At 41.6% G+C, this 14,709-nt stretch overlaps 1 protein-coding gene across 1 annotated transcript in view; it reads right to left on the bottom strand.

Moving 5' to 3' along the window:
* Positions 1–14,709, bottom strand: part of DNAH11 (dynein axonemal heavy chain 11) — a 291,551-nt gene that overhangs the window by 247,754 nt on the left and 29,088 nt on the right. The window contains exons 7-8 of the mRNA XM_073333745.2: positions 12,613–12,846; positions 8,911–9,078 (exon numbers count right to left, since the gene is read on the bottom strand). Coding sequence (XP_073189846.2) covers positions 8,911–9,078; positions 12,613–12,846 — 402 coding nt within the window. The remainder of the gene's footprint in view (positions 1–8,910; positions 9,079–12,612; positions 12,847–14,709) is intronic.

Consider the following 14,709-nt stretch of genomic DNA (forward strand, 5'->3'; position numbering starts at 1 on the left):
TAACCAGAGAATCAGCAGTTACTGTATATTAGGCAACAGAATAACTGTTGTTTTCTACAGGAGAGCTTTCTATAATACAATACTCCCTTAATATTTAAAAGATAACAGTTAACTAATTATTGCTCAAGTTTAGGTTAATATCTTGAGGCTCTTTCTACACAGAGCACTGTTTGTAGGTTTGGACTCCCCATCTGGCTAAGTAATTCAGCTGAAAACACAGCTGGCTAAAGAACAAGTGTGAGTGTCTCCCATGGAGAAGAGTTCATGCACAGGATTCTCTTTCCACTATGTACCTCACCCTCCAAGCAGATATTTCCTCTTGATTTTATTACAACAAAATAAATCACTATGGGCCTGCTCCCACTGAAGTCAATGGCAAAGTTCCTATCAACGTCACTGATGCAGGATGAGGCCCTATGTGACTGTGATACCAGTTTTGAGAAGCCAATCTGTCAGACCTTTGGTGTAACTTAGCCTTGAGCAAAGCAGAACTTGGCACCTACTAAAAACAAGCAACTGGGGGTAAACACTCCGAATTCCAGTAGTAGGCTCTAGCAGCTTATAGCACCGCAGGCAGCCCCATTGCTTGCCCTCATCTATGGCTGGCTAGTTATGCAGACTGACCTCACAATCATAAATAAAAAATAAAAAACCCTAGACAAATGCACTGTCACTAGCACCGTTTTTTAAAACTAAAATTACTATGGTTCTTGTCAGACTCAAAAGACTAATTTGCACAATCATAGTGCCTAAGTATGTTCCAAGTTGGGTACCTTCTGTAAGGTACCACAGGACAGGAAAAAGAGCCTTAATGTCTGCTCATGCTATAACTGAATGGAAACCCAGAGACAGGAGTGTCAATATCTTTTTAGCAAGATTTTCTCTAAGTCACGCGCAGCTTCCCGTATGGTCATAGTGCAATAAAAATTACATTTGTTGTATATTTTTTTTACACATTTAAAAATATTGATTTACACATTTACAAATTGATTTACACAAATTAATTTAACTAATTAAATTAAGCCAAACGTTGGCTATCTAGGGTCACTGAAAGTGTAAGTCCAGCAATGCATCTTTGATGGCTGCTGGAAGTAAAGCAATAAGGATAAGAAAAGGTAAGGGACAGTGCACAAGATAGACAGCTAAATAAAATCAGACATCTTCCGAAAAAGAAGTTTTAAATCATTTCTTGTCTTTTTAGTTTTCTTTATAATCTCCAAAAATACTACATAGAAAATAGTCTTAACACACAACAATCAAATGAGATGAAAACAAATGGGGGAAGAGAACTATATGTATTATCCCACATCTAGACAATTAGAGAAACTCAAATATGTTTCTACCAAGGAGATGTGGCATATTCCTATATCAGATTAAGTAGCCTAGATTTGTGCTCCAAGAACAAAGATTTTCTTTGCTCTTGATTGAGAACAGAATCATGTCAACAAAACTGATCATTTGAAGAAGTTTTTGGATTTCCAATAATTTATATACTGTATTAACTAACCATGTGGAATATGCTGTGTATTGAGATGCATGTAGAACATTTGTGAGGAAATAGCTTGACATGGCTCATATATTGTGCAATGAATAGTATGAATTTTGAAGCTTCTGCACACACATTAGGTTTACCCTGACAGCTATTATTTATTAAAGCTTCTTGTTAGCGTTACAAAACCCAAAGGCAAACATTTCCTGAAAACCTGAATAAAAGTAATGTTTTAGTGATGACAAGAAAAACATTACAGCTAATTGCTGCTTGGTCTCACTTTTTTGTCTCTTCAGTCAACACTAAGGCTGCCTACAAAAGGTCGAAACAGCAGACTGGACTTCTACATAGAGTGCTTCCGCCGACGTGCACGGGCTGAAATTGTGGAAAAGCAGCATCACTTGCCCCATAACCTCAGCCATGCGGAACGCAATGCCATCCACAGCCTCAGAAACAACTCTGACATCATAATCAAAAAGGCTGACAAAGGAGGTGCTGTTGTCATCATGAATAGGTCGGAATATGAACAAGAGGCTGCTCGGCAGCTCTCCAACACGAGTTTCTACAAGCCATTACCCTATGATCCCACTGAGAGTTACCAAAAGCAACTACAGCATTTGCTCAAGAAACTTCCTGAAAAAGCACAAGATCAAATCCGCACAGACACACCCCTGGAACCCCGACCTGGGATATTCTATCTACTACCCAAGATCCATAAACCTGGAAATCCTGGGCGCCCCATCATCTCAGGCATTGGCACCCTGACAGCAGGATTGTCTGGCTATGTAGACTCCCTCCTCAGGCCCTACGCTACCAGCACTCCCAGCTACCTTCGAGACACCACTGACTTCCTGAGGAAACTTCAATCCATCGGTGATCTTCCTGATAACACCATCCTGGCTACTATGGATGTAGAAGCCCTCTACACCAACATTCCACACAAAGATGGACTACAAGCCGTCAAGAACACTATCCCCGATAATGTCACGGCTAACCTGGTGGCTGAACTTTGTGACTTTGTCCTTACCCATAACTATTTCACATTTGGGGACAATGTATACCTTCAGATCAGCGGCACTGCTATGGGTACCCGCATGGCCCCACAGTATGCCAACATTTTTATGGCTGATTTAGAACAACGCTTCCTCAGCTCTCGTCCCCTAAAGCCCCTACTCTACTTGCGCTATATTGATGACATCTTCATCATCTGGACCCATGGAAAAGAAGCCCTTGAGGAATTCCACCATGATTTCAACAATTTCCATCCCACCACCAACCTCAGCCTGGTCCAGTCCACACAAGAGATCCACTTCCTGGACACTACAGTGCTAATAAACAATGGCCACATAAACACCACCCTATACCGTAAACCTACTGACCGCTATTCCTACCTGCATGCCTCCAGCTTTCACCCTGACCACACCACACGATCCATCGTCTACAGCCAAGCTCTGCGATACAACCGCATTTGCTCCAACCCCTCAGACAGAGACAAACACCTACAAGATCTCTGTCAAGCTTTCTTACAACTACAATACCCACCTGCAGAAGTAAAGAAACAGATTGATAGAGCCAGAAGAGTTCCCAGAAGTTACCTACTACAGGACAGGCCTAACAAAGAAAATAACAGAACGCCACTAGCCGTCACCTTCAGCCCCCAACTAAAACCCCTCCAACGCATTATTAAGGATCTACAACCTATCCTAAAGGATGACCCAACACTCTCACAAGTCTTGGGAGACAGGCCAGTCCTTGCCTACAGACAGCCCCGCAACCTGAAGCAAATACTCACCAACAACCACATACCACACAACAGAACCACTAACCCAGGAACTTATCCTTGCAACAAAGCCCGTTGCCAATTGTGCCCACATATCTATTCAGGGGACACCATCACAGGGCCTAATAACATCAGCCACACTATCAGAGGCTCGTTCACCTGCACATCCACCAATGTGATCTATGCCATCATGTGCCAGCAATGCCCCTCTGCCATGTACATTGGTCAAACTGGACAGTCTCTACGTAAAAGAATAAATGGACACAAATCAGATGTCAAGAATTATAACATTCATAAACCAGTCGGAGAACACTTCAATCTCTCTGGTCACGCAATCACAGACATGAAGGTCGCTATCTTAAAACAAAAAAACTTCAAATCCAGACTCCAGCGAGAAACTGCTGAATTGGAATTCATTTGCAAATTGGATACTATTAATTTAGGCTTAAATAGAGACTGGGAGTGGCTAAGTCATTATGCAAGGTAGCCTGTTTCCTCTTGTTTTTTCCTACCCCCCCCCCAGATGTTCTGGTTTAACTTGGATTTAAACCTGGAGAATGGTCAGTTTAGATGAGCTATTACCAGCAGGAGAGTGAGTTTGTGTGTGTATGGGGGTGGGGGGGATGTGAGAAAACCTTGATCTATGCAGGAAATAGCCCGACTTGATTATGTAAAGAGTTGTCACTTTGGATGGGCTAGCACCAGCAGGAGAGTGAATTTGTGTGGGGGGGTGGAGGGTGAGAAAACCTGGATTTGTGCTGGAAATGGCCCACCTGTTGATCACTTTAGATAAGCTATTACCAGCAGGACAGTGGGGTGGGAGGAGGTATTGTTTCATGATTTCTGTGTGTATATAAAGTCTGCTGCAGTTTCCACGGTAAACATCTGATGAAGTGAGCTGTAGCTCACGAAAGCTCATGCTCAAATAAATTGGTTAGTCTCTAAGGTGCCACAAGTCCTCCTTTTCTTTTTGCGAATACAGACTAACACGGCTGTTCCTCTGAAACCTACAAAAGTAAGAACGCTCACCATAAAAAAAGAAAGTTAATACTTTTTGAATACGCTTGAGTTAGCACTAAGCTGAAAAGTCAATAGGCTTTAAATATAGAATGAGTGTTTGAGGTACACTGTGAATGCTGCCTTTGCATAGTCACTAAATAAGGAATCAATGCCTTAACAACTGATTAACTTATAACAACTTGCAATCTCCATTTTGTGAGAAGTGACAAAAGCTGTATTTTAATTAAGGTTTAGAACCTTTATAAAAGAAGCTTCAATGTTTAATCACATTTCTTATACCTGTTAATACAGGGAGCATTCAATAAATATTTTTAAAGGGGTAGGGGAATACAAGTTGAAGGTTAGATAGTGCAAACTGCATACAGACCGGAGTCAGGGGCTCTGTACCAGGCTGGGGATACAAAGGATTGTCAGAACACAGCAGTGTTCCAGCCATGCCCATGCTCTCTCAAACCACCATCCCTTAGGCCTAGGAGAGAGTCATAACAACCAGCTTTTTTTTCCTAGAATGGCTTTAAGGCTTTCATGCAGTGCAAAGTAGCCTTAATGGGGCTAGAATCTGGTCCTAATATTTTGCCAGAATTTTAGCCCGATCAGATTTAAGTTGAAGTTTAGTAAGAATGATTTCATTATTCTTATAAACAGTATATTTTGCAATATACATACTACAGATGAAATCCTGATCCTGCTGAAGTCAATGGCAAAACTTCCATTGATTTCAGTAGACTCAGGCTTTCGCCTTATGAATGTTAATATAGTAAAAAAGCTAGAAAAATAAAACCTAATAAATTTCAGATTATACTTGCATGATTTTTGCATTTTTTTACAAAAAAAAACCCTAAAATATTTCAAATATTTGCAAAAATCATGCTTCGTAGTACCTCATTTTCTTCCATACTCTATTAATAAATAAATACATACATGAAATTCATTTGCATAATCTTAATATTTGGTTCTGTTCTAAACAGTGTCTGTAAAAAGGGCATCTCCTTACCCAAAAGATGTGCTCCCTGCGTGCATTCAGAGTTCTAGCTGCTTACTTTAGTGACAAAAATAATTAACAAGTGAGCTCTACTGCTGAAAGCCCTACAGCATCCACAAGGAGGATAAAGGAAACCTAAATTCCAATCATTTGCACCTCTGCAAACACAATGAAGGCAGTGGGTTGCAACAGATGTCATGATGGCCATAATCTGAAGACAGAGGAGTTACACAAATGTAGCTAGGTTATAATTTGGGCATGCAGTATTTTTATTATTGGTAAAGACCCAAGAGAAAGAAAAACTTATTTTGACTTTCAGAATGCAAGTAGAGTTTGCAGAGGTGGTGTTAGAAAACCTCTTAACTTGTAAACTAATAACACTTGTGGTGAAATCCTGGCCCTATTGAAGTCAATGGTAAAACTTCCATTGGACTTCAATAAGGCCAGGATTTCCCACTTGATTTGGCTTCATGGAGAGAGAAACATGGAAACTCATAATGCCATTTGGTCAGAGTGGAACCATGCAATCAGAATCTATCAATTTGTATCAAACTGACAAAGGCTCTGATACACTAAGGTACTTAGACACTACTGAGATCCACACAGTCCCCAGTCAGCGGCCACTTAACCCTGTAGGTGCCTAAACTCACTCAGTGCTTAAGTTTTCAGGGTAAAAGTTCCCTGAGCACCTAAGTTTTTATTTTTGGGCATGTACACTGCTGCCTCACTCTCGGCATCTCAATGCCTATCTCCCATTAAGCCCCAGCGCAATCCAGGAACCAGGGGAAGACAGGCAGGGGAGCGCCTAACTCACCAATAGGGCCTGATTTAATAAGTGTGTTCAGAGGCCACCTACTGGATTGGGTCCCATTAAAAAATCTTGTAGGGGCAGCAGTGATACCACGCCCCCGCCCAGCTTATCACTTTTACCCCAGTGGTTAGAGCGCTCAGCTGGGATGTGGGAGACCAGGTTCAATTCCCCTCTCTACCTGAGCTGGGGAAAGGATTTGAACAGGGTTCTCCCACATGACTCAGAAGAGTGCTCTAACCATTTAACCATGAAAGATTCTGATGGGGGGCTGCCTCAGTCTCTCTCATTGAACCTGTGCCACTATGGATAAAGAGTCACTGGAGCAGGGGAACTGGACCCAGGGTGTCCCATCTCCATGGGCAGCGGGTGGAGCCCCCCTCCGGGGAGGCGAGCCCCCCTCCGGGGAGGCTAGCCCCGGCTCCACCCCTTCCACCTACATGCCCCCCACGGCCAAAGCCCTGAGACCATCTTCCCCCTCCCCCTACAGCCAGAGCCCCGAACACTTGGCTGGAGGAGTCCCAGGCCAGTTGCAGCCGCACCTCCCCTCCTCAGACCCCAAGCCATCCAGGAAAAAGCATTTCAGGTCCAGAAGAAGCTTCTGATATGCCCCATACAGGTTCTGGGGCAGCTGAGGAGGCAGTATGTGCTATTCAGCTTCCTGGGTTCACCAGTAATCTCCCTGGAGCCTAAGGAGATTACTGATTCACCCAGGAAGCTGAATAGCACATACCGCCTCCTCAGCCATGCTGGAACCTACATGGGGCATAATAAATCAAAAACTGCTCCCCAAAACCCTGCAACCACAGGTCTGATGGCCCCAGGGGAGTCTGCCTCCCCTGTCCTATTATACTTGCCGCCCATGCCCATCTCCCAGGTTGGTGCCCTAACCACAGGATTATAGAGTCATTCTCAGTCTCTCTTTTTCTCTGGCCCAATGGCTAGTTAAGTATTTATACACAGTGGAACAATTTCAACAAGAGAGATTGAGGGAGCCCTGCATCAGACTATCCCATAATTCATTCTCCTGAGAGGTCGGTGACACCCCATGTTCAAATAATTTCTCTCCCCCCTCTCCCCTGGGCAGAGATGTGAGAATTGTACCTGGGTCTTCCAAATCCCTCTGAGTGTTCTAATCATTGGCCTAAACGTCATAAGGTGGGTGGTGGCAGCACCATCACCACCTCCTCCTCTGCCAACGCCCATTTTGTGTGGAGCGAATGACTTAGGCCTCTAAACCACCTGACTCCAGGAGAAGAGCTGTTGGCTGTGGATTGCTAGGAAAGATAGGTACCCGCCTGGAGTTAGGCACCTAGTAGCGTGAGGGGGTGGGGCTTAAGATACACAACTCTCTCATCAGCATCTCCCATGGGCTAGTTTAAATATGGAGCCACATCAAGTGCGGTTTTTTGTGGATTGCATTCTTAGTCACTTCTCTCTCCCTATTCCTTGTATAGGGAGCCTAAGTGGCTAACTCAGGCTTTGTGGATCGCATTGTTGTTCCAGTGATTTTTTTTACGTGTATAAAAGTTAGGTGTTGCTACACTCAGCATCACAACACCTAGGTCTTTGTAGATCTGGGCCACAGACCACAAATAAAGCTGCCCGAATACCATGTATATATAAGAATATAAATTAAAGAAATTCACTTCTTCTAATAAATCTTTTTATGAAATTTGCAAAAGCCAATTAACAGTGCCTAATCCAAGCTTCTATTTGGGTCACCTTATATTTCTTTAAAAAGAAAGACATGACATTAAGAGTTTTAGTCTTATTCATCTGGATAGGCCATTCCTCTTGGGTATTCCATGTCTATTCTGGCTCACTTAAAACTCTGTCTGTGAACATAACATACCAAACAAATATTTTAGATTTTGGGATATCAAGATTTGGCACACTGCAGCTGAAAATATGTGCCTTGTGTGGGCACAAAAAAAGAGAATGTTGATACCCACAGCAATTTATTTTTAACCCTATTCCTCTAATTCTTTCAGATCCCACTAGACAACTTGATTGGATACAAATTTTATTTGAAAGCATCATTGAAAAAGGGGCCAGAATCCTCGAAAAATGGAATTTTGGTTTCCAGATTTAATTATAAATAATGAGTCAATACTGCAATCTTCAGATAAATAAAGATGATCCTACAATATACTACATTTAATATCAAAATATATATTTATATAATGTGAAATGTAATGCTATATAAAATAAGTATTAAAACTGTACTAATTAATATGATATTACACTAATATTTACCATATTGTAAGACATTACATAGCACACATGCTTTACAAGTCTCTTACCCCAATTTCCCAACTTCAGTTCTGAAGTTCCAATTCATTACTCATGCCTAACTCATGTCAAAACTGTCAATATGAAGTATGTCTTAATACACAATTTTAAGTGGTATCTAAGAGTTAAGATTGTCAAACTATTTTAAACAGAATGGTTAATTGGTTGCTAGGAGGCAAAGTGGATTAGTATATTAGCCTTTTTTTTTTTCCCTTTCTGAAGACCAATGTTCAAACCCTCAAAAGATCCTGATAGAAGCTTTTTCAACACTTTTGAACCTCATAAAGCCTCCAAAGAATTCAGCTAGGAGAAAACATACAGAAAACTGCTCTTGAGAAGACAAGTATAGAATAGCAAGAAGTGATGGTGGTAAGGTCCTGGGTGCATTTGTGAAGTTGCGTGGGAAATCTGTATAATGCCTACCTATATTCTGCCTGGCTCTAATAAATGAATTGTTCACTTTCACAACTACTAAATCTTTTCATACCTATTAAGAAAAAAATTAAGAAACACCAATATGAAAACTACAACATTACCATATTATTGTAATCTGAAGGATCGTATGTTTTCTCCTTAAAAACTTTACAGCTTTCTATAAATTCTTCATTCATCCTGTAGATTTGTTCACTCAAAGTTTTCCCCTTGACTCCACCAAACTCCAGCTTTTCCAGCTTTTGAAATTCCAACATGATAACAAAGATATCCTAAATCAGTGAAAAACATAATTAACTATGTACCTTAACACAAAATAGTGAAAACCATCATATTTGAGACATTTTTGCCTAGTTTTACGCATTTTGACCAAACCAACAAACAAAAAACTGAGTTAAAATCTGCACCACCTTGAGTAACCAGGATGTAAAAAAGGAAGGTCCAGATTCTCAAGTGACTCCATGTAAACACAGGGTTCATCCACGCAGAGAGTCACGCACAGGATTAGAACTCAAGTGGAAACAAATTAAAATTATCCAATCCAAATATATAACTGTAAAATTTGTTTTAATTTCATCAGCATCCAAGCAGAAAGAATTAGTGGAACTTAAACACTTTCATGCAGAACATATTGATTTCTTGTCATTATGCGCAACAAAATATTAACATGAAAGTTAAACTTAAATTTTATTCAGAGAAGTAAGGCTGAACCTAGTGTCACCTTCTTGCTAGTCTGTGCCAAATTAAATTAAATTTCTATATTCTCTGATTTCAAATGAAGGAAATAAGTATCTTGTGTCCCAGAAGGATTAAGGGAACTGTTTGATAATGTATTTAGAAATGCACGCTGTGACGGGCTCGGTCACAGAGACCCCCTTGGGACTGTCACCGATGTGCTGAAAGTACCTCTGAGCCCCTTTTCTGTGATGGCTTGGGACTCCAGACATAGAAATAATGCATGCAAACAAATATGATGAACACACTTGGTAGATCATAAGCTTTGTAATGACACCTTACAAGAGACCTTTTGCATGAAGCATATTCCAGTTACATCATATTCACACTTATAAACATATTTCTATAAAACATATGGAGTGCAACATCACACCCTCATCCTGAACTTACTGCCAGAGTCCTGGACGCTCTCCATGGTGGAGGCAGTACATGTAAAATACCTGTTTGTCTCTCGTTACACACCCTCCCAGTACCTTTAAACCATATGATGTCATTCATGGGTGTCCTAGCAAGGTTTGCGGTTCCTGGTCCCCGGGTGCCTGAAAACATGTTGGAGTGTAGTATTGCTAGCAGAATGCAGGTAGCCATATCTGTTAAAGTGTAGGTGTCTTGGCATTTAGCCACCAATGCCATGAGGTGATGTGCCTCAGTTTCCCCTTCAACACAACAGTGTAGGCCTGTTATGCTTTTGCTGCTATGCCAAGCTTCCAGGTATAAGATGAAAAGCAACACATTTGTGGGACTGTTTTGTCACCATCCCAAGCATGTATAAAAGTTTTTTCCAAAAATCAGGTATGTTACACATTTTTAAAAGGGTTTACCATTAGCATCAACTTCTTTGTCTTGACCCATAGATGAAGTAGAAAAAGACACAAGATTAACAGCCAATTTATGATGGACAGACTTTGTTCACATAGCCTGGCTTGCCCGGTATCTACTGTATTTTCCAATCCCTTTGTGTACCATGGTAGGTGCTCAGACACACATTCTCTTGCTTTTTTGGAGAAAGCTCTTAATTCAGGCATGTGTTTGAGGTTTTGGCAAAGAAAGGGTGCACTACAACCATGCCTGCACTTGGCCCCTCCCTCTGGAATCTCTTTGTGTTGATTTTACCCACTTGTGAAGTTTTTCTTCCTCATGCTTGTAAGAAATAACCGTCTCTTCAAGGCAGAGCAGGAACATCTTTTAATGGAGTGCTTTGGATTGGTAAGATGCCCTTGGACATCCTACTCTCTGTTCCCAAAAGGTCAGCTGGGACGACTCTCCCCTCCAGGAGATCTGACCCCTAGTTTTCCCTTAAAACCTGATCCACAGGTGAGGGGTCAGGCATTTCAGATGCAAATCCTTCACCCTCCTCCTGGGGAATAGCCTCCCTACAAAAGGTGGGCAGACCCTCCTGTTCCCCCTCACGTTCCGTCTGGACTTTCCTCTCTGGGCTCCCCTCTGAGCAAGACATACCTGTGTCCCCCAAAAGGGAATGTGACCCTGATCCAGTCGTGGGCTCACAGCTATGACAGACCCTTCACTGGCCAACAAAATCCCCCCCTACACCCCCCTTCACTCAGGTTGGGGCTTGCTTCCAGCTACAGAGTCCGTGGGGTCTGTTCCCACTGCAGCAGTTACCAGGATCCCAACTTCCACCTGTAGGATACCTGTCTTTGTGCACCTCTTTCCTTCTTAGCAATTTGCAACCTGTGCTGTTCTAGCTTCTTCTGGGCTTCACTCTCACCTATTTTGATTACTTTTCTGTCCCTATTTCCTTATGGGCTCAGAGGTAGTTTCAGCACATCAGGTGACAGTCCCAAGGGGGTCTCTGTGACCAAACCTGTCACACACACTTCCAACTCCCTTCAGGAAGAGAAGAAAACTTGTTTGTCTGGGTATACCGAAAGGAGGACAGGAGACACTTGATATGGATTTAATCAGGCCACAATTTTATCATTAGAGGTGTCTGGGACTACCCAGCAGATAAAAGTGTACAGTGCAGCACGCAACTCCATGTTCATTCAAATAACTACCCGGGACTTCCACCAGCCCCCTTTATTTTCCATCCAGGTCCCACAGACAACATTGTTTTCAACTACTGGAAATGGCCCACCTTGATTATCACTACACAAAGGTTCCCTCCCCCCACCCCGTGCTTTCCTGCTGGTAATAGCTCACCTTACCTGATCACTCTCATTACAGTGTGTATGGTAACACCCATTGTTTTATGTTCTCTGTGTATATAAATCTCCCCACTGTATTTTCCACTGAATGCATCCCATGAAGTGAGCTGTAGCTCACGAAAGCTTATGCTCAAATAAATTTGTTAGTCTCTACGGTGCCACAAGTCCTCCTTTTCTTTTTGCGGATACAGACTAACGTGGCTGCTACTCTGAAACCTGTCATGGCTTGGACGTTACCATTCACCACCACCACCCCCCCGCCCTCGTAGGATGGTTAAGGTGGGCTATACGAAAGAGGGCTTGGCTCCCTGCCATACCAATCACAGGAGCCCTAAACTCCCTCCAACATGTTCTGTTCCTTTAACCAGCACCTCCTTTTTAAGGTCCTTTACGAGGCCATTTATCGGGTCACCGGAGTATCCGCAGTGGACATCCGCCCCACACGTCCCGCTGTAGGGGAGGCAGAAAAAATCCACTTCACCTAGGCCAATCTGGTGGTCAGAGAAAAATTCCTTCCGAGCCCCCCTAAAAGAAGTGACTAGCGCAATGCCCACAGCAGGTCCTGACCAAACCTGATATTCACCACCTCAAGGGGAGGGAGGAAGGATGGGTGCTGACTTGCCTGCTGCCTGGAGAAAGGGCTTTAATGCCTGGGCTTGCACCTTTTCAACCTTTTGCCCTACCTTCCCATGGGATGAGTCAGTGTGCCAAGCTGACCCCCACCCACCTTTTTGCTGCCGTTTTTGAACTCCTCCCCCCTCCCCCACCCCACTCAAAGCACTGCTCCCTTCCTCCAGCAAGCCCAGACACTGTCCCCCCTGCTTCAGATGTGGTGCAGGCATTCTCAGATAATCTATGCTGCTTGAAAAATGGATAAATATAATTGCAAATTGTAAATAATACCTCAATTTTCACTACACGGTTGAGAAATAGGTCAAATCTGGCAAAGACCATATTAGATTGGAAATCCCATGGTTTAAATTCCTTGCCATTGGTGAAGTAACTTGCCAACTTCTCTCTGTGGCTAAAGAAGAAATTCTTAAAGCTCCTTAAGGTATGTACAGCTATTTGCACATGTTCTAATGTTTCTTCAATTTCTCCTTTCAAAAGATCTTGTGGGGAGAGGTATGATCTAGCCTACAATTTAAAAAAAGATAGGGGAAGAACAAAAAAGTCACTGCTTATCAAAGTTAGCCATAACTTCAGTCAAAAAGACACTTACCCTCTATACAAGTGCTAACAGTATTTAAATTAATTATAATATTTATATATTAATATATTAATAATTAAAAATTGTTAGGCCTAAAAATTCTAGCTTGTCAGTTTTCCCAAGTTACATTTAAGATGACTGAAACAAAAACAGGTTTTAAAAATCAATATTTGCTGCAGCATATCATCTCCTCAAATGTCAAATTTGTCATGTAACCCATGGAATTAAGCGAGCCCTGGTGTGCTATCTTTGTACACAGTCACGGTGCAGTGGTTTGTTCATAGTGGGGGGAAAAACACAAACAAAAACAGATCGGCAACACTTGGGGAAAATTTTACTTAGTGTTAGAGACGGGTTTATCTGTTTATTGCTAAATTCCTATTTTAGCTCTCTAATCTTTATTACACATACTGTTAGAACTGCCAGCCTGAGACTGGTATGACTTTTTTATTTTGTAAGTTACTGGACTTTATATGAAAAAATAAAAAAAAAAAAGAGGAGGCTCATTCATGGACTCTTTAGCTATTCAAAATGAAAACCAGAAATAGCTGTGTCATAGGAACTATTTTATTATAGGTGGATCTGGCAGCACCACCAATAATCATGTTGCCCAACACTTCCCATTATTAGACCCTGCTACTTCTAACTGTACAAAACTTTACTTGTTCAAGATGAAGCTTTCCATATCAGGCTCAGACTGAATGTTTATTCATTTCTTCAAGTTCTGCAAAAAAAGGTCCTGCCATTTCTAAGTGTGAAATAAAGACATTGTTTTATTCATGTTAAAAAATTCTTACAAGTGTTTCATTGAGATGCTCTTGCACTTCTGTTCTTTAGAGCAGGGACCTGAAATTTGGCAACGGAAGTCACCAAGTTGTCTTTTGTTTTCTCCCTGAGAATGCAGCCAAATCTGACCGAATTATAAACCTTGGAAAATTGCCATTTGCACATGCTCAGTAGAGCCTTTGGAGAAGGAGGAAGGTATCCTGACTCAAATGCAGAGGGTTGAGAAGCAGAGCAGCAGAGGCAGGAAAAGGGATAAGAGAAGGGAGAACAGGAATAGGTCAGGGGACAGGAGCAGAGAGAGAGAGGGACAGGCTGGGTGCGGAGCGAGCAGCAGGGTCTAACCACTAGAGAACACTCCCCTCAAGACTAAATTGAACCCAGAACTCCTCCAACCCAAAGTTCCAACTGTGCACAAAATAGTTAATGATCATGTAATTAAAGGGTGTCATAGCACAAACACACAAAGGTTGCACGAGCAACCTTAATTCTGATATTTCCTAACTTTTGAATGCTTGACTTTGCAACCGTAACATTCTAACATAGCTTTTGTAATAATTTTGCATATAGACTCCGGATAGAGTTACAGAGGTTTCAAGATAGTAGATTTCTAACTATAAATATTTTTAAATAAGAAGTTAAGCAAATCATGTAATTATCTATAGTTGAATTTTTCTTTAACAGCAAAAATTGCAAGGCAAAAAACTTTCTTTGTGAAATAGAAAGCCATTTCCAAAGAATGTAAGAAATAATTTAACAAAATTGTAGCCTAACACAAAGGTTGCTTATCTATTTTGCTCATTACAATAGTGACCTGGACTAAGCCTTTACCAATGAGATTTCTATTACATTTAAAAAGTTATTCTCAAAATGCCCCATTGAAATTAATCAGAGTTTTGTCTGAGTATTAAATATGAGATGAGGCTCTTTTTACAAATTTACTGGCTTTTTCAACAAAACATAGCTAAGTTTAACTATCTTATAGACAGCATTCCTGTATATGACTG

Source organism: Lepidochelys kempii, chromosome 2 (assembly GCF_965140285.1).
Source record: "Lepidochelys kempii isolate rLepKem1 chromosome 2, rLepKem1.hap1, whole genome shotgun sequence".
Lineage (NCBI taxonomy): Eukaryota > Metazoa > Chordata > Testudines > Cheloniidae > Lepidochelys > Lepidochelys kempii.